Source organism: Sceloporus occidentalis, unplaced genomic scaffold (genome assembly GCF_023333645.1).
Source record: "Sceloporus occidentalis isolate IW3139 unplaced genomic scaffold, rSceOcc1.0.p SCAF_1, whole genome shotgun sequence".
Lineage (NCBI taxonomy): Eukaryota > Metazoa > Chordata > Lepidosauria > Squamata > Phrynosomatidae > Sceloporus > Sceloporus occidentalis.
The window spans coordinates 198,416,732-198,443,976 of NW_028316981.1; the positions used below are offsets into that span (position 1 = coordinate 198,416,732).

At 42.0% G+C, this 27,245-nt stretch overlaps 1 protein-coding gene across 3 annotated transcripts in view; it reads left to right on the top strand.

The window, feature by feature from the left end:
- The window catches only part of KIAA1958 (KIAA1958 ortholog), a 90,647-nt gene that overhangs the window by 11,567 nt on the left and 51,835 nt on the right, over positions 1 to 27,245 (top strand). For 2 of the 3 annotated variants that reach the window (XM_089488578.1, XM_089488576.1), the window contains exons 2-3: positions 17,801 to 17,900; positions 23,485 to 24,673. In XM_089488578.1, the coding sequence (XP_089344704.1) occupies positions 23,509 to 24,673 (1,165 nt within the window). In that variant the 5' untranslated portion in view covers positions 17,801 to 17,900; positions 23,485 to 23,508. The remainder of the gene's footprint in view (positions 1 to 17,800; positions 17,901 to 23,484; positions 24,674 to 27,245) is intronic. The other variant, XM_089488577.1, reaches the window with a different exon arrangement.

The following is a 27,245-nucleotide window of genomic DNA, read 5'->3' on the forward strand; positions in this document are numbered from 1 at the left end:
TTAAACTTGTCAATTTTGTAATGCCATTATATAAATCTATGGCACCTTTGGAATGTTTTTGATCGTTCTGGTTGGCTGAGCTCAAAAAGCATATTGTATGGCTGGATGGAGAATCAGAATGATAAAGGTGTTAGAACAGCTTCACAAGAAAAAGAGACCAACAGTGTTTAGGGACTCTTTAGTGGTGGGAGGGAAGAATATTGATACATTTAGACAGAAATTGAATAGAGGGAAAGAAGCAGGTTCTGGGACCACTATGAGAAAGTTCTAAGTCTATGGTAAGGATAACAAAAGAATGATGGGCAGAATAGGGCAGGAAATCATATGGAAAGGTGCTCTCTTTTTGCACAGGTAGCAATTAGGTTACTTCCTCTTACCCCAAAAAGGTGGGGAGACTTGGCATCCTCACCCACTGTGTCAGTGTCTTTAACTGTTTGGGGAATTGCTTAGCTCAAAGGATGCTTGTGAGAGGTTGGGTAACTGAGGATCGTTGTCACCTGTGTATACAGGTACTAATTGTGGGAGGACTCCAGGTTTGTTGAATAAAAAAGGTTTTTGGTGGGTTTTTTTGGGCTATGTGGCCATGTTCTAGAAGAGTTTCTTCCTGGTGTTTCACCTGCATTTGTGACTGGCATCTTTCTTTGAAGATGCCAGCCACAGATGCAGGCTAAACATCAGGAATAAACTCTTCTAGAACATGACAACATAGCCCAAAAAAACCCACAAAAAACTATGGATGCCGGCCATGAAAGCCTTTGACTTCAAAAAGAAGAATTTATTTTGACATAGGCAAATGTATGACCCACACATAGGATAGTACAGTTGGCCCTCTGTTTTCACAGGGGATCCGTTCCAGACACACACACCCTGCAAAAATGGAGGCTCGCACGTATCCAAGTCCCATAGGCTTGAATGGGGCATGTCACCCATTGGAAACAATGGGGATCACATCTCTGAGTATTCAAGGTCGTGGATCCAAGATTTCCATGTTAGGGGGGGCGACTGTAATTCAAACAGACACATCATACAGAGCTAACTGAAATAGAGGTATGGAAACTGAGTAGTGGAGGCTGAGGGTTGTAGAGGGGATATTTACCAGTTCTGCAGAAGAGTCCGCAGAAAACGGGGTGTGGACAGATAGCATCTGAGGGTGCCACAGCAAATGAAGGGGACCCTCTGTGCACACACAAGGCTAGAGTTAGGGACTGATGCTTATATCTGATTTCCCACCTCAAGGGATACTTGGTGATATCTTGCAGTGTGGCAAAGAACTGATGGTCTTTACATGGAACCAACAATGGGATTCTGGAACTACTGATGGCTTTAACTTCATATGAACAAAACAGTGATTGGATTCAGGACAACCCCAAAGTAGATAAATAGAGAAGTTGGCTGGGAACATGGCAAGGGATAGGTAGGAAAACTGGTCTTACTCATTTAGTACAATGAGACCTCATTTGTCTCTTGGTGCAAGGGCTATTTTCTGCTGCTCCAGAGACTAGAACCCGGAACAATGGATGCAAGCTACAGGAAAAGAGATTCCACTTCAACATTAGAAGGAACTTCCTGGCAGTAAGAGCTGTTCGACAGTGGAACAAACTCCCTCGGAAAGTGGAGGAATCTCCCTCCTTGGAAGTCTTTAAACAGAGGCTGGATGGACATCTGTCGGTGATGCTTTGATTGAGATTTCCTGCATGGCAGGAGGTTGGACTGGATGGCCCTTGTGGTCTCTTCCATTCTATGATTCTATGATTCTAGAAAGCCTGGGGGAGGATGGAATGATCAGCACACCTATTTAACCTTTATATTGATATCTGGATCCTTCACATGTATTTGCATCCATGCTCCTTTCTCATGGAAAATTTCCCTGTGTTTCAAAGGTAATTGTGACCTCTTAAAACAGTGGTCCCCAAACTGTGCCCTTTAAGCGATTTTGGACTTCAGCTCCTAGAAGTCTCAGCCATGTTGGCCAATATTCTGGGATTCTAGGATCTTAAGTCCAAAATCTTTTAAAGACCCCAGTTTGGGGATCACTGCCTTAAAACATGCCAGGTTCTAGATATGAAAAATATGAAAATATGAAGAGGCATATATATATAGCATGGGGTTGTCAGGTGTGCTAACATTCCCTAGGCAATTAGTTCTAATGTTATTTTCAGCCATGTTGGAGTTTAGTTTTTAGTAAGTTGAGACCTAAAACAGTATGTCTTTATTAAGAAAGCTAAGCTGATTTTATTGTGTTCTGGATCCCCTGCTGCCTGATTAAGAAATCAGTGAAACTCAAAACTTTCTACATCTTTTCACAGGTAGTAGAGCTAATAAAAGGTAATGTCTCATATATTCTGTAGCTCTCTGTTTTGGGAAAATAGGTGTTCTCTGGTCAGGTATTTGCCTGAAACCTTCAGGAATGGGGTTCTTTTGTGTGATTGAATGTTGCTTCTTAGCATGACTTGCTTTTTTCTTTAGCCAATACTTCATGTTCAGATATTCTGGCAAGGCGATTTCTGTATCAGGACTTATAATCCTCTCACTTCAGACACCAACTCTGTGCCAAACATCAACTGTCTGTCTGGAAATTAAGTTTTCCAAGCTCAGCACTGAACAGAAAAAAACAGCCTTTTTCTCAGCTCTGATGTCAATGTTTTTGCAAGCACCACTTTTAAGAACACACGTTTCTTGTAGTTCAACCAAAGTTTTCTGGGATTTACTTTGAATAAAACAACACATGGCTCTTGTAGTTCAACCAAAGTTTTATGGGATTAACTTTGAATAAAACAAATGCCAAACTTTTCATACCTATGTTATTAGCACTTTTGAAACCACTTATTTTAACACAGTTGTAATTCACTAAAGAAACTTTTGCAATCAAAAAGAAAGTTTACTGAACTCAGCTTTTAACAGGCTGCTCCCATTAATCAGTGGCCCTCATCTGGCCATATTCATTTTCCCCATTTTTTAAAACAATAACAACAACAACGTCAACAACAATCATGATGTAGACTTCTCCTTTGGTCCCCAAATCATCATCATAATTATTGATGCCATTGTCATTATGCTACTAATAATGAACAAATATTTTGGGGAAAGGGAAGGAGGAGATGATTATATACCAACAAGGCCATTTTTATCAATGTATGTCTATTGAGAAGCAAGTCCAGTTGAGCTTAACAAAATTTAAAACGTGGTTTATAGGTTTTCCTTAGGGAAAGCTCAAAGAAGAAAGAGTTGAAGAGATGGGGAGTTGGGAAGATGAAGGAAGATGAGGAATGTTGCTTGGAGAAGTGAGGGCAGAAGGAAAAAGAGCATGGGGGAGATGGAGGGTGAAAACAAATGTAGCCAGATGGATTTGGTGAGGAGGGAGCAAGAGGAAGATTGAAGGCTCTTTGCTTTATGCCTGTCAATCTGTATCTAGCTCAGTGGTTCCCAACCTTCCTAATGCCGCGACCCTTTAATACAGTTCCTCATGTTGTGGTGACCCAAACCCATGAAATTATTTTCATTGCTATTTCATAACTGTAATTACATAGATGTTTTCCAATGGCCTTAGGTGACCCCCATGAAAGGGTCATTCGACCCCCAAAGGGGTCCCGACCCACAGGTTGGGAACCACTGATCTAGCTCATGTTTCTTAAGAGTTCACCATTTTGGTTAGCTGGCTCCCAAGGTTGCAAACAACAGTATTGTCTAGTAGGCAGTTTATGATCAGCATCTCTTAAGAACATCTTAAGGTTTGAACTTTGTGCCTTTATATTTCCCCATATATTTGTTATGTAAAACAAGTAGTTTATACATTCCTTGTGGAGGGTTATCAAGTCACAGAGATAAGTCCAATCTAAGGGTATTCCTTATCATATACTTTATATAATAAAATAAACATTATTATAATTTGGCACATTTCATCTCATGGAGCACTGCTTCTTAGGCTATTTCTCTGAGTAACCAGCAATCCCCCCTCCCCCCGTGTGATAGGGACCACCAGCATAAATTTATGCCCATGCACTACACTTCTTTCTTTCTTTCTTTCTTTCTTTCTTTCTTTCTTTCTTTGAAACATGCCAGGCACCACCACGGAGTAGCACCATTAGGAGAAACAATTTTCATTCTTAAGGTATCAAATACTAACAGTATGTTAGAGTTATAAGGAACATAATCTTACACTACTGTGTATATATATATATATATATATATATATATATGCAAAACCCACTTAACAGTGATACTTTTATTGCATCACTGTTTTGTGGATTTTACATGTTATGGTACAGTACTTTACTAAATGGCCAACATAGCTAACCCGGGATATGTTTTCAATATATAAATGTGTACACTTCACATTTCACATTTCACATTTCACATTTATGACTCATACAGATACAGTATTTATATATATTTCAGTATTTCATTATTTTCACTTGCATTACATTACTTCAGCATAGCTACAATCACTGTTTCAAAGCGTATTTCCAATGCCATCTGTAAATTGGCATTTTAATCAGAGTATGATTAATTCAAAGTGTTCTTTCCCATTCTAGGGATTTCAACAGTTTAATGATGTAGATTGGCCCCTAACTGGTGCAGTCCAGCAGCTTTTATAACCAATCAATTAATATATTATGGCAAATAGCTAGTATAGTTTTTATAACTATCACAGATATTTGTTTATCCTTTTCTTAGCCAGCTCCAACTTGGGAATCTTGTTTCCCAAAACAGATGATTTGGTGGAGCCTTAAATTTTCCATGTCACTTACTGCCTGTGAGATGCTTTCTTTATATGATAGGCTCCTTCACTATATGTGGCACCTACTCCTTCAAGGAACCAGGGTTATAATTTTCTTTTATCTGCCCTGCTGTGAGATTTAGTTGTCTGGCAAGATTCCTATAAATTCACAGAAGGATTCTCATTTCTTAGATGAGCAAGCTTTGCTTAATTGCATTATATTACTTATTTTTGTTCTTTTCTCCTAAGAAACTGTTTGGGTTGGCTCTTTACCTTATTTTGTTTCGGCATGATATGCATCCAGAAGCAGAATTCAGACCTGCACATTTAATATCCCTGTATCTTACCCAGGGGAATTAGCGTGGTGGAGTGATTTGAATATTGGACCTGGATAGATCTGAATAAGTCAACACTCTCTCAGCCACAGAGGAAGATGCTGGCAAATATTTTTTGCCTTCTCTGAGCAAACTTTGCTAACCCCATTATAAGTTTGCCTAACAGTTACCATAAGTCAAAAATCACTGGAAGGTAAACAATAACAATCTTACCTAGACAAATACCTTTTTTGAATTTTGATTTCTAAAATGCAAAACACAAAAAGTAACAAGTGCCTTATTTTAATTATTATTGGCAAATCATCACACGATGAATGGAAGGGATGGGAAGACTTTTAGCTAAAGATTATGGCGTGGGAAAGAAAAAGAGACCATGAAAGCAGGGGGCTAGGGAATGAGCTGCCTCATATTGAAAGAGGAGGCGGTTCCTTTCTGTCTCCTTCGCTGGAATTAGGCTAGACCCATCTGTGGCTGACCAGTGTCTGGCAGGATGGCATAGCACCTGGCAGCCTATGTCTGCTGTTATACACCGGGGGAAGGAGATGGGCAGAGGGAGCAGCCTCCAGTCAGGGACGTAGCTAGGATTTTCGGAAGGGGGGGTCCAGACTAAGTGCCACCATTATAATGGGGCTTGGGTGTGGCAGTGCAGCAGCACACACCATTCATTTTCCTAATGGAAGGGGGGGTCTGGACTCCAAGAACCCCCCTCTTGGCTACGTCCCTGCTCCAGTGCCTTATGTAAGAATGCTGATGGACATGTAAGCTCTGCTATCGTCATATGGGATCTTGTCTTCTTGTTTCTGAGGTCATCTGTCTTCAGATCAGTGTAAGAGTAAAACATGACCTGCTTTGTGAGCTGAACTGTAATTTGCTAGGTTGGCCTTACATCTAGATAGGCATCCTGAATACTGAAGTCCCCAAAAGCAACAAGCACCTGTTTCAAGAATACCTTGAATTCAGCAGCAATCAATAATTCAACTGTCCTATAAACAGTAATTAAACTAGTGGAATTTCTAACTTGTCCCTGGTTTCTAATACTTTTGCACACACCTGTCTACTTGGTGTTTAACACAATGTCAGACAGAGGAGGAAGGCTGCATGCTAGATGGATGGACTCTACTGAGGTATGAGTTTACAGCAGAACCGTGGAGGACAGGGTCTTGCAGATGTCTTATCCACAGGGTAGCCATGGGTTGAGATCGACTTGAGGGTGGTTAACAACAACAAAACAGATAAAAGGGATAGTACACACATTGTGGGTACCCTGGACTAGTTCTTAACTGGAGACAGAATGCAATCGTGTCGGCCAAATGCAGTCTTCCAGCATTATTTGGTCAGGTTTCAAGAATACTTGCCAGATCACTAGCCTTATCCTGAATAAAACCGGATGACAGATGTTTCATTTGGCAAGATATTATTATATCGCCTTCCAGCTTCAATCGATCTTGGATGACACCGATTTTCTGGACCCATTTCAAACTGGCTTCCGGGCGGGCTATGGAGTTGAGACTGCCATGGTCGCCTTAGTTGATGACCTCCGTCTGAGCATGGACAGGGGAAGCGTGTTAGTGCTCTTGGACATCTCGGCGGCTTTCGATACCATCGACCATGGTGTCCTTCTGGAACGCCTGGGGGAGTTGGGTATCGGGGGCACTGCTTTGCAGTGGTTCCGGTCCTACCTCTCGGGTAGATTCCAGATGGTGGAGCTGGGGGATTGTCGCTCCGATAAGAGGGCACTTACATCCGGTGTCCCTCAGGGAGCGATTTTATCCCCTATGCTTTTTAACATCTACATGAAACCGCTGGGAGAGATCATCCGGAGACACGGGGCGCGGTGTTATCAGTATGCTGATGACACCCAAATAATTTTCTCTGTGTCTCCGACTGATGCAGTAACTAAGGATGGCATCTCTCCTCTAGATGCCTGCTTGGCGTCGGTAATGGGCTGGATGAGGGAGAACAAACTCAGTGTGAATCCAGGGAAAACGGAAGTACTGGTGATAGGTCCCTCGGTTCCGGGTGGTGAGATTTGTCAGCCTGTCCTGAATGGGGTCACGCTCCCCTTGAGGGACTCGGTGCGCAGCTTGGGAGTACTCCTTGATTCGTCGCTTCATCTGACATCTCAGGTGAACGCGGCGATCAGGAGTGCTTGTTATCAGCTTCGGCTGATACGCCAGCTGCGCCCCTACCTGGGCCGTCGGGACCTTGAAACTGTTGTACATGCTTTGGTAACCTCTCGATTGGATTTCTGCAATGCGCTCTACATAGGGCAACCCTTGTACCAAACTCGGAAGCTTCAATTGGTGCAGAATATGGCAGCCAGACTGGTCGCTGGTAGTTCCAGGACAGACCACATAACACCTATTTTAAAAGATCTCCACTGGCTACCCATTCGCTTCCGAGCTCAATACAAGGTGTTGGTTTTGACCTATAAAGCCCTAAATGGCGTGGGCCCAGGGTACTTGGAGGACCGCCTCTCCCCATACAATCCGCCCCGCACACTCAGAACATCTGGGACCAATTTGTTAGAGGTCCCTAAATCCCATTTGGTGAGGACCTCACAGAGGGCTTTCACTATCGCCGCCCCCTCATTGTGGAATAAGCTCCCTGTAGAGCTCCGTTCCTCTGCATCTTTAGTTTCTTTTAAGAAACAATTAAAAACGCATCTATTCCAGTTGGCTTTTTCACTTTAGGTAATAGTGTTTTTTCTCTGCTCCTTGCCCTCTGTTTTTCGACCCCGGATTAGTGCAATATATTGTCTTTTTCTTGCCCCTAGTGAATTGTGATTTGTATAGATTCCCATTCCTACCCCTAGTAATGATGTTTTTAAACTTTTTATATTGTGATGTTTTACTTGTATTTTATCGTTTTTTGTCTTGTAAGCCGCCTTGATCATGCAATTGGAAAGGCGGGATATAAATAAAAATTATTATTATTATTATTATTATAAGGTAAAGTTGATGGGAAAATATTTGCCCATATGCTCTCAAGAAGCAGTATTGATTTGGAATCTAGTGTGGGTTCTGAATGGCAGTTTGCTGCTTTTTCTCAGTCCAGCATGGTACTGATATCTTTTGCCGTTTCAGCGGAATATGTATATTCTTCTGATTCTGAGCTCATTAAATCCCACCCAGTGTACCGCGCTGCCAGCAGTGCTGTGTTTCCTCCTGCTGTAAATATGTTTGCAGTTCCCTTCCTCACCCAATTATTATTCCAAACAGTGTCTTTGTTAAACAAGTCACCCCAAAGTGTCATATAGCATTCTAATATGCCAGTTTGCAGAAAATTAGGGTTGGCTACCTTCTGGGTGCAATAAAAAAAGAGCAGCCTGGCATAGGAGAATGTACAAAGTGGAATGTTATTTTTTATATTTCCTTTTGGCATGAAAAATGCTTCATTATGCCAAGCGTGTGTTTTCTAAACCAGCTATGCATGACAGCAGTGGCGTGTTGCTCTAATACAGAAACAGACTATTTGCATGGGAGGTTGTTATTCAACAGGGCCTTCATTTACAAGAAACATGTTGCACTTTAATTGAGCCCTTTTAAGCAAGCTGCACCTGCTTTAATATATCCATCTTGTTCTCTGCATATGTACAGTTTCTGAAGAATAGTTAAAATCTGTTTTGCTTTAAAGTGCAGCGGAGGCAATACAGCAACTTTAGACAATAGTATAAAGATAATTTTATGACTGCTAGGTGATCATCCTTTATTAAACAGATTAATTGCTTAAAAAGTCAGGGATAATTGCTTGTTCTTCCATGAATGGGATCTAACTATTTGAACTTCCTGCCTCTGAAAGGTGATAGTCTTCATATGATGGGAGGAGGTAGACAGGTGGTGTTATGGATGCATGGTGTTGTTCCACTTTAAACTGGGAGACAAACATCCCTCTTACACTGAGATGGGCTGCTCTTGGAATCTTGGAATTTGTAGTTGGTTGTGGCACCAGAACTCTCTGACAGAAAAGGCTATCTACAAATTCCAGAATTCCATAGCATTGAGCTATGGCAGTTCAAGTGGTGCCAAACTGCATCAATTCTGCAGTGTAGATGCTACCAGAGCCGGAATGTGCACAAGGCACCTCCTTGTGCCCTATGAATGAGTGGCGCTGTGTGTGTGTGTGTGTGTGTGTGTGTGTATCTAGTGCAGCAATTAGTTGCAGCTGGGTTGTCAGGTCCCCTTTATGAACCTGTTAGAGCTCTGGAGAAGTCCTTCTTTGTGTCCAACCATTCTCTCAAGCTCATTTGATGACAACAAGGAAATGGGCTTTCTTGGTGGTTGCTCCCAGACTTTGGAACTCCCTCCCTAGAGAGGCCAGAATGGCCCTGTCCTTGCTCTCCTTCCTGCGGTAGGTCAAAAACATTTTTGTACTGTCACTTTTACAAACTGATGCGGGTTGGGCTTTTAAATGTATGACTTGGATTTTAGGGTTTGTATATAGTCTTTTATTACATTTTAATATTTTAATGTTTAACGTTTTTAAATTCCGAAATTGTTTAATCATTTTTAAAATCTTAAATTTATAGTGTACTTTTCAATGTTTCGTATTGTTTTTAATTTGTATTGTTTTAAACATGTTGTTAGCTGGCTTGAGTTCCTATAGTGGGAGAAAAGAGGGATATATATAAGAATAAAATAATAATAATCATCATCATCATCCCACATCCCAAGATTTCAGGACCAAAACCAGGCATGGCCTCTGGTGATGTAACGAGTAGCAGCTCCTAATAATATTGCAGGGGTGGACTGTGGTCATTTAATAAACATGATACATTACGTATCAACCGCTTAATGAACCTTTGTTCAGAACATGTGATTGAAATAAAAAAGTGGTTGGAAAGTACCTTTTCCAAGCTCTGCAGTAAACATGAACCTTCCTCCACAAATGTTTCCCATCATTGTTTTTTTTTAATAGATACCTTTAAAAGACTGCTTTTAAGATCACTTGGAAGCTGTAGTTCAAGCAAAGAACAATTTCCATACTCTGCTTTGAACACCATCCTTGTTTTTAACATCTTTTCAGCCGTTGCTTTTAACAATGTATAGGAGGTGTAGCCCAACCAAAGAAATATTTCAAAGCAAAAAGACAATTGTCAAACTCTTCTCTTGATGGGTTGCTCCCAGTAACCAAGGCTCCTCTCACAAGCCACATTTTTTAAACCGACAGATTGTGGAACCCACCCTCATCCCCCAAATACCATATGGCAATGGTGACAATAATGCAACAGGGGAATTTTGCTTATACATGCCTATTCAAAGAGCAAACCCTTTTGAGTTTAATTGGACATACAGAGAGAGGGAGAAAGAAGAAGGGAACAAGAGAGAGGAAGGGATAGTAAGGAAGGAGGGAGAAATGAAATGCAACTAGGGTGTATTGGGAGAGGACATTTAGCCAGAAGTTGTGGATGGGGAGAGGAACTAGGGAGGAGGAGAAGACATTTACTCAGGAGTAGTGGGAAAGAGAAACCATGGAACAAGGGATGAGAGAAGGGGGAACAAAGGAGAAGATGAGTACTGTATAAGCAAGAGCTGAGGGGCGAGAAGGAGGAAGAAGAGGATCAGAGACAGAGAAAAGGAAGGAAGGGAAGGGGAAGAATTCCCTGCCAAAGGATGTGGTGATGGCCACCAATTTATATAAAAAAACCAGCATATAGATATCGTAGAACTATATTAAACTATGACTCTGGAAACCAGAATTCAATTCCCTGCTCAGCCATGAAACCCACCTTGGGCAAGTCACATATCCTTTGCATCAGGGGAAGGCAATGGCAAACCTCTGAACAAATCTTCTCAAGAAAACCCCATGAGAGGTTTGTCTTAGGGTCGCCATATATTGGAAACAACTTGAAGGAACACAACAACAGTTGTTTACTGGAGTAGGAATGGACAAGTTCAAGGTTCCTCTGTGACTGCTGCACCACCGGAAATTCCAGAGTCAAACAAGATGTGTGTACGGGAAGTCTGCACCTTCTTGAAAGAATTGTTGCAATCCTCCCCTTTTTTTGCTGATTTTCCTTTTTTCTCATTTGTCTGTGTGTGCATGCAGAAACAGCAGTGAAAGCCCTTCTGTAGAGGAAGCACATGTGGACTGATCCAGATTGGGGCAATGCAAGTTTACTTTAGTGTAAGCGAAGGGGTTTTTAAACTGCACAATGCATTTGTAATGTATCATGTGGTTTAACACTGAAGATAGTTTTGAAAGACAACTGAACCAGTTCTTTAGAGTTCGTTCCCCTACAAGAAAAGGTTACCATGTTTGGGGCTTTTTAATTTTGAAAAAAAAAAAAAAAGATGAGTACAAAGGAGGACATTTGTAGAGGTTTATAAAATGGAGATGGAGATAGTTGAGAGCCAACGTGTTGTAGTGGATGGAGTATTGGAATACAACTCTGGAGACCAGGCACTCGGTGTCCTTGGGCAAGTCACACTCTCTCAGCTTCAGAGGAAGGCAATAGTGAACCCCCTCTCAACAAAATTTGCCAAGAAAACCCTGTGATAAGTTTGCCTTAGGGTTGCCATAAGCCGGAAATGACTTGTAGGCCTACAAGAACAACATGGAGAAAGTTAACAGGGCTATTTATTTCCAGTGACTGCCAGCCACTGACGGATTGTACGCTCCCTCCAACATATCAGATGAATATCAGTTGCTGGGGAAAGGAAGCTAGAAAAGGGACTATTGCCCTCATGTCCTTCTTGTGGGCTTCTGAAAGGTATCTCTGGTGACTGTGGGAAATAGGTTATTGGACTAGAAAGACCTTTGTTCACTACCACATGACCTTTCTTATAGCCATATGGTATATTTGTTACATACCCTCCAGCTGTCCCAATTTGGCAGGGACAGTCCTGATTAATCTTTTGCCATCCCACTTTTTCCAACTGCTTTTAGAATGTCCCAGTTCCTTCCTTTTCTACCACATTCCCCCTTCAACCTCAGTAAATTTCATTTGGTTCAAACCCAGTTCAAAATGCAAGTAGTTTGCTCTCAACTCGAGGGAAAGAGGAGTGGCATGAGTGGAGTCTTGCACCTCCCAGCAGGCTCAAGCAAAAGCAAACTGCTGCAGCCTCTCCCAGCTTGTGTGTGTTCCCCCATTAATTCATTTGCCCTCTTGACCACACTGTGAAGTTGCTTGGCCACAGGCATCTGAGTTTTCATCTGTGAAATATTGGTGGCTATGTTGTTATGCTGTATAGATAGATCGATCGATAGATATGGCAAGTTTCATGCCAAGATCTTTAAGTTACAGTTTGGAATTGTTTTGAGTGATCATTAACGTAACATGCAAGTTTCTGTTACAGAAACCAGGTGGGTATTGCCTTGTCATGTAACATTCAAGTGTTGCTCTATTCTATCCTTAATTACCCACTCAAGCTGTGATAATGCATAGTAAATTCTGAAAGCTAATGCAACAGTGCCATTTTCTCCACACTCATAATTGTACGGTAGAATTTCATAGGCTATCTGAGCAGCAGAAATCATGTTGCGTTATATGGTACCAACAAAACAGTTGCTTTGCGTCTTTGGACAGGGTTTTCAGGGGATCTGCAAATAAAAACAACATTCATTTTCACATAGTTTGACCCATTACAGCCGGTTACTGGAAAGTATTTGAGTAGGTGACATACTCTATTGCTTTTTACATTTTCCAGACATTTAGGAGAGGAAAGTGAAAAGGCAGCAGCAGCAGATAAACAGTCATCACATGTAATTGCATTATTGCTAAGGAAATTTAATTCACCCTTCAGCTATGGGTTTGGACAGATGAGTTGTATTCAGTTTGTGATAGGCTAATACATGCAGTGCGGTCTCAAGTAAGCAGTTACAGAATGAAATGTTTTTTTTTAAAACATTAGGTATGTATTATTTATTGTATCTGATGTACATGTCCAGCAGACACCCGATATCACCACCATCTGCATGCAACCAGATACTCTGTATAGCAGAAGCAGAATGGATGCTATTTTAAGTTTCCCCACAAAGGCAGACAGTAATCCTGTTGCTTTAGTGTATTTGTTCATTGTAAATTGGTTCCCTGGGATACAATTTAACACTAAAATATTATTAATTAAAAAAAAAACACAAGTCCAGCCTTTCTCCTAGGGGATCTGTGATAAATATGCAGCACCATTATAAAAGTGTTACTCAGAAGTGATTCCTACTGACCTCAATGGTACTTGCTTATGACTGTGCCCATGTGCACCTCCCGAGTCTGATTTGGGGCAAATGAATGGGAACGACAAGGGTGTCTGATTCGGGAACTTGAGGGTGGGAGGAGCAGTGCTCAAGGGGCTGGCCTGGGGGTGTCACCCTCTTTGTTCTCTTTCCTGCATTACCGGTGCCATTTTCTCCCATTCGCATAGCCTTTTTCCCCGGTGGAGTGGGAAGCAGGGTAAGGCGATCGCATGTGTAGACAAATGTATTTTTTTAAAAAATTAAGCTTCCGATCGCCTAGGCGCTCTGTTGGGTGTCCAAACATAGCAAATTGCAATATTGACCTCCAAACGCGGTAAACACATTACGCCCCCTGCAACCTCCCTCCTGCTCCACATGCACAGATCGACGTGTGAGGAGACCCATTGAACACAATTTTTAACTATTATTTTGTCTTTTTTTTTACATGCCTGCTTGATCGCCCCCAAATCAGTCCAGGGAGCAATGGGGGAGGCAAAGGAACTTGGGGGGAATAGAGGCTCCTTCTCCTTTTCCCAGAGTTGCTCTGGGAAGACACAGGACAGTTTGGGAGGCAAAGGGACTTGGAGGGATGGAGGCTTCTTCTCCCTTTTCCAGAGGGGAAAAGTGCCTAAGCGATTGATTGACTGTTTAAAAAAACAAAACAAAACTGAAAACGGGTTTGAAAGACGCAAATGGGAACAGGGAACAAAAATAGCCTGTGCCAAAATGCATCGAAGCAACTGATGTCACTGTGACATCAAGTGCCTAGGCGCTTGATTCACAGCTGTTTAGAAAAAGGTTCTGGAAGGGCAATAGGAATGGGGAGCAAAAAAGTCCACTTCAAATTACAACGGAGAAAAGTTCAATGAAATGAGAGCATGGGTCAAAAAACCCCGAGTCCATTTGCACCCTTTCGTAATGGGAACGAGGGACCAGATTTGAATACGACTCGGAAAAAAGATCCGAGTCAGAATCGCAGCGAAATACGTCACTTTATATGCCCAGTGGAAATGGGGCCAGAGTTTGCAGGCTTCTGTACTGTATTGACTGAAGGTAGATAACAATGAGAAAAGACAGACAATTTCCTAATCTGATCATGATCAGGTCTAGGAAATCTGTCTCCTTGGACAAAATAAGTTCCTTTCCCTCTTTTTTTGATGTTATACACACACACACACACACACACACACACACACACACACACACACCTACATACATATGTGCCCACATGCAGATGCCATGCACATTTAACTAAAAGGACCATCTTAAAAATACATGAATTCACATTACAGTATAATGTAATTTCAGTCTAGCTATACCCCAATAGCTGTCAAGAGCTATTAAGGACAGAAAGTGAGAGGAAATGTATACTGTTCTGAGCTCGTGAACATAGGTACTGCCTGTCCCTATAAAGTACACATTGCTTTTGAGAGAAACAGTTGCACCTGGGAAGTGAGAACAGGGTTGTGAATTTGTCCAGTCGCAGAGATAGCCCTGACTTGGATCCCCAAAATTCTATGTTGGATCAAACTTCATTTTGGCAGAAATTTGCTTTTGAAACTATCACTTCGGCTTTATTTTAATTGAACTGGGTTTTCCAAGTAAATCCAACACCTGTAATCTCAGAGATTATTCTACCCTCCAGATACAGGTGCAGGGGCCAGAGTTGTGCTTTTTACAACTGTCTCAGGAGTGATCAAGATACATGTTAAAATTTGTGCTGTACAGCAGTTCGCAGTTATGGAGCACATGTGCTCAAGCACTGCTTCAGCATTACACAGAAAATTCAAAAGAGCAGTAACATCAAAGTGTGGAATACTGTGAGTTATTACCAAATTATTTTTATATTTTGTTATGAATAACATAACAAAAAACTGGACATTTTTTTTCTAATTAAATTTTTATTGCGTTTTTACAATAAAATACATGAAGTCTGTAGAACAATGACAACGACAACAACAACAGCAATTAACTACAAGAGCCAAGGGTATGTACCTGATGAATTCTGCAGCAGAATCAGAAAATTAGTTCTCAGCAAGAGCTAGAGAGTCCGGCTTGTCAAATTGTAGTGTATCTGTCTAGAAATCCATCTGTGAAGTTGGAGGTTGGAACCAGTGGGAGTGTTGATTAAAATAGTCAATAAAGATCATCCAGTCTTCTTCAAATATGTCAGTCCTTTTGTGACCAGTGCAAGACCTTGTCGTAGCAGACAGTTTTGATTATACATTTCTAGTGCTATTAGAGTCCAAATTTTCATGTTGTGTGCCTTCATGTCATTTCTGATTTATAGCAACCCTAAGATGAAACTATCATGGGGTTGTGTTTTTTTTGTCAAGGCTTATCCAGATGAGAACTATACAATATGTTTATAATTTGTTAAGGGCAGTAGGGGCCACATCGCCTTGTAATCTGTCAGTTACCTATTTCTTATCTAAGGAATAGAATTTTGGGCTAGTAACCGAGTACAAATCACTGGTAGTTGAGATCTTGATCAGTGGTTGTTGTCAAACTCTTGGGGTGAACCTTGTTATCAACAGAGTTTATCACACAGGAGGCAAAGTGCCCAAATCCCATGAATAAATGGAGTTTAAATCCTGGGAATATCCCGCAAGAGTGGAATTGTTTTCAGACATGTTGAGTGATTTTGACATTAACCCGGCATTAACCTGTGCAGAAAGCGCAAAATTATGCTGCTTTTTAATTTAGGGATTTTTCAGAAGTTTAAAAGCGACATGATTTTGCGGCTTTCTGCATGCGTTAATGTTACTCCTAATGCCCAAGTTGTGTGACATTGTCTGAAAACAGTCCCACTCCTGTGGTATATTCCCAGGTCTATGCCCTGTTTATCCACGGGACTTTGGTGCTTCTCTCCCATGTGATAAACTCCCTCTGTTTCAGATGGGTGCTTTGCCTGGTTTGGGGAGAAAGACTTCTTTGGTTGTCATGGGGGATAACCTTTGAAGATAGAGAAAGTCATGTGAAATGCAAGCTTGTTGATCCTCCTTGAATTCTTTGCAGCTCTTGATACTACCAGACACGGTGTCTTCTAGGATAGGTTGTCATGGGGGCTTTCATATTATGTTTTGTAATTGTTTCATGTTTTGTAATTGTTATTACATTTGCTTATTGTAAGAAATTTTTACTTTTGGTGCTATACAATTGTACTGGACAAATAAATTACTTTTGGGGCAGCTTCTTTCTCTTCCTCCAATACTGATACATTTCCATCTCAGGAGGCATTGTTTAAGATCTTCAGGAACAGGGGATTGAACTTGCTTTCTTCCTCTTCATGTCCCCTGTTTTTCATGCCTGCATTTCCTTTAGTTTGTAAAACTTGATGTAGGGATGTCTTATTGCTGGTATTCCTAAGCTGCTCATTTTGGCTAATGAAAAGTTTCAAGGCTGTTTTTGTGCTCACCGGAGCTCAAAAACAATCTTTTTGCTCCAAAATGCCCCTAAAAGAACTCTTGGGGGTTTGGAGGGCATTTCCACCATATTTAGAGTCCTTTTGGGGTCCTTGGGTGTGTGTGTGTGTGTATGTGTGTGTGTAAGAAACAGTTTTTACACAGATTCTTTTAAAACAAGTTTGCCCCCAAATACTCCAAAATGTCTATTAGAGTGAGGGAATGGGGTACATTTCTGCCACATTTTGTGGGACCCCTGGGACAATTTAGGGCCAGGAGAGGCCTTTTTTGAATCCCCAAGAAGAGCAGGTGAATAGTCAGGAAAAACAACAACAGATCAAGATTATTGCCAAGAAACCTATATAAATGGTTTATCAAGTATATAAAGTGGAATTCCAATTTCAGTGAAAGCAACCAGAGGTACAAGAGTGCCTCCCAACTGTCAGGCCCATGGTAGAAGATTTCCTGCTCATGTATACAAGGACTGCGGATAGTTTCTTGTCAGTTTTTCAGGCTATGTGGCCATGTTCTAGAAGAGTTAATTCCTGATGTTTCACCAGCATCTGTGGCTGGCATCTTCAGAGAGCTTACTTTATGCACTGACATTTCAATGAGCCATCTGAAATAACTCATGTTTCTTACTTTGCGAACAAGATGAGGCTTTGTTTTACTGAGCCATGTATTAACAGATGGGTTGAAAGTCCATTTTTTTTTTATCTATCTGAAGGACAAATTCTGTTTTTTCTCACACTTAGGGATCCAGCATAGTATAGTACTGTAGTTTGAGTGCTGGACTATGACTCTGGAGACCAGGGTTTGATTCCCAGCTTGGCCATGAAACCCACTTGGTGACCTTGGGCAAGCCACATGCTCTCAGCCTCAAAGAATAGCAATGGCAAACCGCCTCTGAATAAATCTTGCCAAGAAAACCTCATGATAGAATCGCCTTAGGGTCGCCCTAAGTTGGAAACCACTTGAAGGCACACAACAACATATAGGATCCCTTTTACAGCAAAGATGGGTGGGGATGGGTGAGGGAAAGAGCTTTATTTTCAGCCAGTGTGAGGAACATGATTCAGGTGGAAACATTACACCTGATTACATATTAATAATTTTTACACTGGACTAACAGTTTCTTACAAGGCTTGTTTCTTCTTTGCTTTCCCCTATAGATAGATAAATGGATGGTTCTGTGGTTAAGGCTCTGGTTTATACCTGAAGAGATCCAGGTTCAGTTGTCCAGCCTGTGTTAGACTTCCTGGGTGTGCTCTGGTAAGTCTGTTTCTTCTGCATGTTTCTATCTGCAGACCAGTAGCGATGAATGGATTTTTATCTTTTACAATTCTATAAATTCTTCTCTGCCTAGCAATTACACCTGCCTTTGTACTATATGATCCAAGGCCAGGAGAATGGGCAACTAAGGTACTGAAGTAGCAATTGTATCACAGGAGTATGGGAAAGGAGGCCGTCTTATATTTACTTTCTTCACTTTTCTACAGGTTGAGAGATAACATAATCAAAATTTGGAAAAAATTGTTTTTTTAGTTTTCACCTCCCAGAAGACCCCACTCTAGCCAGCATGGCCAGAAAATTATGGCATTTGTAGTCTGCACCAGGTTATGACTATGTGCACATTTACACTGGCCAGAATAATCTGGCTGCTCCTGGAATATTCTGGCCCCGAAGCTATACGGGATTCCCCCTATTGTATCTGCACTCTGGAGTGATACTGGGCTGCTATCTACACATGCGTCCCATTGTGTCACCTGGCACCACTGCTTCAAATAGCTCTCTCTGAGGTCAGAAAAAGGGGTCCAGTGTTGATCACATGACTGGACTCCTTGTTGTGACCTCAGGCAAAGCAACTTGTGCCAGCAGTGCTGCTGCCACGTGACATAGCAGAACGTGTGTGTAGATAGCTTCCCAGCATCACTCTGAAGATAAATCTTTTAAATCTGTTTTAAGGCAAGGTTGGGGCAAATTCAGGGCAAAACTAGCTTTCCATTGTGCAGACAATCTGCACTCAAATTGGGGCTGTGATCTTGCTGTGTTGTGAAGACAGGATACCATCCAGTTCAAAGGCTAGGTTCAAAGTCCAGACCCTGAAGGTTAAGCCCTAGATATCCTGCCAATGTAAAATGGATATGTGTGTGCGCATGACCCCTGGTGGCGCAGTGGTTAAATGCCTGTACTGCAGCCATTTACTCGAAACCACAAGGTTGCAAGTTCAAGACCAGCAAAAGGGCCCAAGCTCGACTCAGGCTTGCATCCTTCCGAGGTCGCTAAAATGAGTACCCAGACTGTTGGGGGCAAATTAGCTTACTTGCTGTTCACTGCTATGATCTTTGGAATAGCGGTATATAAATAAAACAAATTATTATTATTATTATTAAATACCCTAAAGACACCAGGCCTCATCTGATCTTGGAAGCAAAACAGGTACAGCTCTGGTTAGTACTTGGATGGAAAACCACCAATGTACTGTAGATGCTATTTCAGAATTACCTCTGGTTATTCTTTGCCTATAAAATTCATGGGGTTGTGATAAGTCGATAGGTGATTTGGAGCACATACACACAGACATGGTGTGTGTGTGATTTAGGGTAGTTTCTGGGCCCCTGTATCTTGTGGTTATATGTTGTCAATCCATTTCTCCTTGCATCGTCTATTTCATCTGCTCATAAGAAATGTAAATAGCATCTGAAATCCATTTTCTCCCATCAGCATCTGTATTGAACAGGTAATATGTAATTCATTACATGCTCATGATAAAGGAGACATGTACATGATTAGTTTTCTTTCTAGCATCCTAGCAGCCCCCCTTAGCAACCTTTAGTTAATTATTTGAGTGTGCATTTCCTCAATAAATGACAATCTTTTCCAGGTTCATGTGTTGATAAGCCTAAGCTATGGCTAATCAGACAAGCAACAACACCTAATTAACAGTTCTCACTTGACTTAAAATGACAATCTGTTTTGTTTGAAGTTTTTTTCAAATTAGGAGAAGATGCAAATATTTAAAAATATAGGACAATAGGCCATTCTGAGTATTTGGCGCTTTGAAAAATCTGTTCTGAAAAAACAAAAAACAAAATCTGAATTCTGTGACCTCAATAATACAAACAAACTTGCATGATTTTTCTTATTTTGGACTCTGTACCAGATATGGTGAAGCAAGTGTTCTTGAGTTACAGCACCCACCATAACTGTTCACTAATCATGGTGTCTGAGACTGATGGGACATGGTATCCAAGTTCATCTGGGGGACACACCTTTCTTGTCTTTGATAGTTTTCTTACAATGTGGTCTATCAGTTTCACCCTTGTTAGGATGGGTCAGTTCTTTCATCAAAGTAACATGGGTTTAGGATGGCCATTATATAGCAAGGCTGAGCAAAATGTAGCCCCATAAAGCTCTTTTTGACACCTCCAGACTTCTCAGACTGGCCAAAAAGAAAAGGGCAGATTGCCTCTCCTAAAAGCCTCGAGGAGATGCAATGCAGCTTTTAAGTAAGTTGTAGGGAGGTGAGGATGCACTGTTTATAACATTTTAAAAAGTTACACATTTCTCAAAATCAGAAGTGGAGCCTTGTCCACTTGTACTTTTGTTTTGTTTTTCATTTCTGTAATATTTGGCAAGCTGTGCCAAATTCCTCAAAGGGTTTCCAGCAAGGGTGTACATAGTATATCTGACACTTGGTGCCAATAGTTTTTTTGTTTTTTAAAAAACTCCCACATCTCTCTTCAGCAGCCTTTTCCAGATCTGGCAAAGCTGATGGCTAGGTGGCAAAGAGAGGAAATTCTCTTTATCACCTGGCTAGCAGAGCCACCAGACCCAGAAGACAGCTCTGCTGGTGGGGTGGACCCCTCTTGCCACCCTGCAGCCTTTCCAGATCTAACAAAACTTCTGGGCAATTGGAGAGAGAGGAGACTTGCTTTCCTGCCTGGTCAGCAGAGCCACCAGACCCAAAAGGCACCCTCTTCCCATTGCTACACTGGGTGAGACTCCTCTGAGATGTCACCTGGTACGGTCCACACTCCCCACACCTCCTAGTGAACCTCCAGGTTCCCAGGATACAAAATTGTCCCTGAGACTCATATCAGTTGCCCAACCCATTATATAGTATGGCACATTGGCTTGCTAAACTGTTGCAGTGCCACAAGCTATGTGACCTTGGCATGGCAATAGATCATCCATCAGTTGATGCCAGAGCTTGGAAAAAGTACTTTCCCCCAGTAGGTCCATCTCCCATCTTGCATGACTGTGCTGGCTGAGGATTCCGGGAACTGTAGTTGAAAACAGTAAAATTTCTTTGCTCTGACTGATTGACTGCTTTGGTCAGGCCTCACCTGGAATAGTGCATCCAGTTCTGGGCACCACAATTCAAAAAGGATGTGGAGCAGCTGGAGTGTGTCCGAAGGAGGGCGACTAAAATGGTGAAAGTTCTGGAAACCATACCATATGAAGAGCGTCTTAGGGAGCTGGGTATGTTTATCCTGGAGAAGAGAAGGTTAAGAGGTAACATGATAGCCCTGTTTAAATATTTGAAGGGGTGTTATACTGAAGATGGAGCAAGCTTGTTTTCTGCTGTTCCAGAGAATAGGACACAGAGCAATGTGAAAAGAGATTCCACCTTAACATTGGGAAGAGCTTCCTGACAGTAAGAGCTGTTTGACAGTGGAACAGGACCTGGAGGCTAAACACACTCCCTCAGAGGGTGATGGAGTCTCCTTCTTTGCAGGTTTTTAAACAGAGGCTGGATGGCCATCTGTCAGAGGTCCTTTGACTGTGTATTCCTGCATGGCAGTGGCTTGGACTGGATGGCCCTTGAGGTCTCTTCCAACTGTGATTCTATGACTGATAATACTGAGACATATGAGACAAGAGGATTCAGTTTACTTTTATTTTTCAGTCCTTCACTAAGTCATTTATTTGACTATGATATTTTTATAGGAAGGAAGGATAAGACTGTGGGGTGGGGTGAATGGCAAACCTAGTAGAGAATTTACAAAGCATCTACATTTGTGTCTATTTGGGGTCCAGTGCTAAGCTGCCAATTCTTTGTCATGGAAAAGAAGTATTTTCTTTCCTCTGCGATGGCCTTGAACTAGCCAAACTGCTTGCAGTCTGTTTAGCACCTTTTAAACTGCCAGTAGCAGCAGCAGAAGCCTAGCCAATACTTGGCAAAACAACTCCCCCCACATTGTAAAGAACTTGCCAAATGTTGTAGAATGATGGTAGTCGACTAGATGGAATGTGGCACTGCTGTGCTGGGACTTAAGCAAATGGAAAACAAATTCCTTCATTAAAGCACTGTAAGCAGGGAAGAAAAATTGTTCACTGTTTATTAGATCACCTGCTGGCGATGCTGCATTGTTATAGTACTCTCTCCTGATAAGAGGACCAGGATTAATCTCCTGTTCAGAGAGTGCCATAGCACTGTTGAAGTACATAACTTAAAAACAATTTTTAATTCCTCTCCCCGTCACCTGCAGTTATGGCTGTGTTGGGTATAAATATGGGAAAAGCTAATTTTCAAACAGTTCCTACTGTCTGTATGAACTAATAAATAAAATGGAGCTGGAAAAGTAATGAATTCTCCAAAGAGAGAAGCACATTAAATAAAATGCAGTCAGGAGGCTTGGCAAATGGAATAAGGGAGAAGTTTCAAGCTGAGTGTTTTGGATGAACATGTTTTGCTTTTTAAAGAAAAGAACTAAACAGAATGGAGCAACTCTCTAATATGTTCTCATTAAGATAGATGAGGTGGGTACAGAGAGAGGGAGAGGGAGGGAGAGAGAGAGAAGTGCTGCATATTGCAGAGGAATTTGTGAAGAGCATAGGGTGCAAAGCCACACATAGTCCCCACCTATGGGGTTTCTGTCTGTAGAAGTATGCCTTTTCATGCCAAACAACAAGCAGGAGGATACGGTTCCCAAGAGCATCTAATGCACCACTGTGAGAGCAGAATGCTGGTCTAGATTAGTGTTTGGTTAGATCAAGAATGGAAATAATCTCCTAGCGTTGACTATGTTGGCTAGAGTTGCTGAGACTTGCAGTCAGATGGAGGGATACATGATTCCCACTCCTGGCTTAGATCTGTCAGGAAACTTCCTATGCTCTTATGAAAGCTAGGCCTCGATTGGGTTCTTGAAGTACTGTTGTTATTGTTTTTGTTGCGTTGTTTGCCTCCAATCTTTGGAGGTTTTCTTGGCTGGTTTCCTCGGGGGGGGGGGGGTGCCTTTGACATCCTCTGAGGGTGAGAGAGTGCTCAAGGTCCCAGTGAGTTTTTGTGTTTGAGCAGGGATTCAAATCCTGGTCTCCAGGGTTGTAGTCCAGTGCTCAAACCACTATACCACACTTCAGAACTAATCCTTACTTTGTTTTACTTACAACTAAAGGAGCCCAAGACCAGTGGCATCTCTAGGGTTGGTGTCACCTGGTACGGTAGCTCATGGTGTCACTCCCCTATTGACCTCCTCCCATTTCACACTATACAGAATACATAATACTGCTTTTTTGCACTAATGTTACTCTTAAATCATAATTCCCATATACTACTGAATGTAATGCTAATAGTTGCGACATAAACAACTAGCAAAATTAAAATTATACCTTCAAATGACAATATCATACACATAACCTAAATGTAGACTCAGCCAAAGTGAAATGTTGCAGCCTCTCCTAGCTTGTATGTTCTTCCTCATTAATAACTTTTTTTGCCATCTTGACTGCACTGTCCTGGCTTTCACCTATGAAATGTTGGTGGGCCTGCAATTACCTTGTTAATCTAAAACTTCAGTTTCTGTTTTGCAAATGTTGACTCCATTGTGAACCTTTCTTCTCTCTCCTCTAGGAACAAAGGCACTGAGTCTGTACCATGGAGGACTGCCTTCACACCTCTTCTGAAAATCTTTCCAAACTGGTCAGTTGGGCTCACAGTCATGGCACCATCTGCAGCCTCATTCCAAATCTGAAGCACCTGCTCTCAGAGGGCTCCCATGGCAATCTGACAGCCATGTGGGGTTGCAGCGCAGGCCATGCCTACCATTGGCCGCTAACAGCAACTTGTAGGGCCGGCTCTCAAGAAAGAGTTTGTTTCCAAGACAGCAGGAGCTTCAACTCAGACAGCCCCAGTATTATAGGTGTTCCCTCAGACACCCAGACTAGCCCAGTGGAACGGTATTCTGGGAGGCCAGGAAAAGCAAAGCTGGACTGTAACAGAACCAGAGACTCCTGCGATTTCTCCTATTGCAGCGAACCTTCTGAACCGGATGAAGCCGTCGAGGAATATGAAGATGAAGCAACTCTTTTTGACATGGTTTGTGAGTCCTCGGTGACAGATGAAGACAGTGATTTTGAAACTCACCCTCAAAGATCTCAAACAAATTCCCGAAAAAGGCCAGGCCCAGGTCCCTCTTCCTCATTTCATCCAAGCTCTCGCTCCCAGGTCATTGGTGGAAACAACAATGAAGTGCTGGTCAAAAAAATCAAGCAAGAACTCCCTGAGGATTATTACATTGTGGCTAATGCAGAAATTACTGGTGGCATTGATGGGCCAGCATTATCTCTGACACAGATGTCAAAACCCAAAGTTCACGCCGTAGCCCCCTATCCTGTAGCCTCTAAGCCCACTCCTCATGCATCACCATCACTCAGTGCTGAACCTGATTTGCAAAGTGTCTCTGCTTCTTCACCAGTCATGTCAAGGCCAGCTGCTCAGAAGCCACCCAAAGTAACTCTGGCTTCTCCCAGCAGAGGGTCCGGGAACACTACCACAGTCAACCCTCAAGTAGCCCTGCAGATGCCTGCTAGCACTTCCAATGCTGGCAAACCAATAAGCATTCCCTTATCAGCCTTGCAGCTCCCTGGGCAAGAAGAGCAAGCAGTTTCAGAAGAGTTCCCCCAGCCTGTGCCAAATCAAGTTCCCAGCGATGTAGCATTGTCACCTTCTGTTAGCATAGAGCCAGAGGTTAGCTCCAGCCAGCAGCAGCCAAGCATGGCTCCCATCATGCCCACTGAGCCAATGGCACAGACAGTACCAGGTATCCAACACTTGGAATGCTTCTCACAATATGTTTGCTTTGGAAGTTTTAAACAATTCAGTGGATGTTCTGAAGGTCCATGTTTTAATGCAATGCATAGAAATACTGACAGGTTGCTAGTGAGGGTGTGGGTGTAGATCACCCTCAAAAATAAGTGTGCAATAAAGTATTAAGCTATCTGGAAAGAATCAATGTGATTTGGAGGCAGGATGGTGAATGCAAAGGAAATTCTTTAAGAACCCAGCTAGAGTGTTTGTTTACATTAGAATTTTCCATGATACAAAAAAAATACACATCTATAGTCCAACCACACTTGGAACCTGATGTTCAGTTCTGGTTACAGTACCTCAAAAAGAATATTGCAGAATTGGAAAAGATGCACCAAAGGGCAACTGAAATGGTCAAGAGGCTGAAGCAACTCACCTATGAGGAAAAGTTACAATATTTAAGGATATTTAGCTTGGAAACCCAAGGCAAATAAAGGGACATGCTGTATGAAATTATGCATGGTGTGGAGAAAGTGGGTAAGGAGATGTTTTCCTCCCTCTCTCATAATACTAGAAATTGGGGGTCCCGAGGAGTGGGTGAATCAGGAGAGATAGCGGAGGAATACTTCAGGCTATCACAAATGTTGATGGCCTTAAAGGGGGATTAAATGAATTTCTAAAGGCTAGGCTATCAGTGGTCCTGATCCACACTAGGTACAACTTCCAGTGGTTACAAGTCATGCTAGGAATGTCTCTACATTACAGTTGCTGTGGAACAAAGTGAAGTGGCTATTACATAGGCATCTGGTTGTCCATTGTGTGGTATCAATGTTGGACTAGGTAGGGCCTAATCTGAATCAGGAATATACTACTTAAATGTTGCTGTTCTTTTCTCCTCCTGTGGTATCTCCTTCCTATGTGATACCATTCTTCCTTGTGACCCTCTTTCTGTGTGACTCCAGAGGAACTGTAATCTTGGACTCTTCTTGGTTATTCGTCCTTCTTTCTATTCTTTAGACATGGCTCTTTTTTTCTTTGCACTTCCATGGGATTCTACTCAGTATTTCCTTGCGCTTGATAAAATCAGCTTTCTTAAAATCCAAGTTTTGCATTTTGACTACACTCTTTTTTGGCTTGTCCTTCAGTCATGAATTCTAGTATTATATGATCACCATCCCCCAAAAGTACCAATTGATTTGATTCCAGTGACCAACTCCCCCTTATTGGTTAGGATCAACTTCAGGATTGTTGATCCCCCTGTCCCTTCCTCCAGAAAATTATTTGTATGGTACATCAGGAATTCGTTGTAGAGCCTATGCTTAACAAAGCTAGTCTCCCAGCAGATATCAGAATAATTGAAGTCCCCCATAACCAGTGGCGTAATTAGGTTGGCATCCCAATGTGTTCCCCTCCCACCACTGACCTCCTCCCATACCACACCATACACAACCCCTAGTAATATTTTGTTGTATTGATGTTACTCATAAATCACAGTTCCTGTATACTGTTGAATATAATAACAAGAGTTGTGACATCAAAAACTAGCAAAATTAAAATTAAATTATAATATCATGCACACAGCCTAAAGTACAGTGCACCCTTCCCTTATGTGGGGAATCCATTCCAGACCCCCCCCCCCCCCCGCATAAGGAAAATACCGTATATGGTGATTGAAACCAATGGGGTTTATGCCCTCAGTGCAGCGAGGTGCATGCGCCATGGGCACGGGCATCATTTCCTCCTCCAGCGTGCAGCTTTCAGCATATGCTGAAATTCACGTATGGTGCACCCGCTTATGATGTGGGCATACTGTACATAGTTTCTTGTTTGTGAAAGTGAACATTTGGTAAGATGTGAAGTTTTTAAAGAAGATTTAAATATATTTAAATATTATTTTAAAACCTGGGGCCTCTCCTTTCTCCTCCCACCGAGTCTTGCCTCCCTCCCACCATCTCTTCAGCATTTTGAATTGATGTAAGCAAATGGAACAACCCGTTTCTGCCCATTGACAGATGTTTGGGGAGCAGTGTATCACCTGGTGCAACCTGAACCCCCACTCCTGCAATGACACCCCTGCTACATAATTACCAGTTCTTGCTTCACAGAAATTTTTGAGATTTGTTTGAGAAAAGCAAGATTAAAGTGGGTAAGATTAAAGGCCTAACAACATAGCAGGGCAACTAGAGTAGCCTAAGTGCCCTTTAGAAAGGCTTTCAAGTAGTGATGCTAAGTGGCCATGCCTCTGAGCGGACATATTCACCTTCCTCCCTTGGTCCTCCCCTCACCCTTTCTCTCTTGGTCAGTCTTTTTACAGCAGGCTTTGCAGCTGGATCACTGCAGATAGAGAGCATCAGATGCAATGAGTTCTTGTGGGGGGAAGGAAAGAAGCAGATGTGGGAGACAGAGAAGGGGATGAAGAGAGCAAGAAAGACGAGGAAAGGGAGAGCAAGGGAGAGAAATAGTAAGACAGATGGAAATGTGAGTGAATGGGTAGGAACGTATGTGGGAATGTACAGATGGAAATAATAGTGTGAGAAAGTGTGAGAGTGGGTGGTTTTGATCTTAGCTTAAAATCACCATCATCT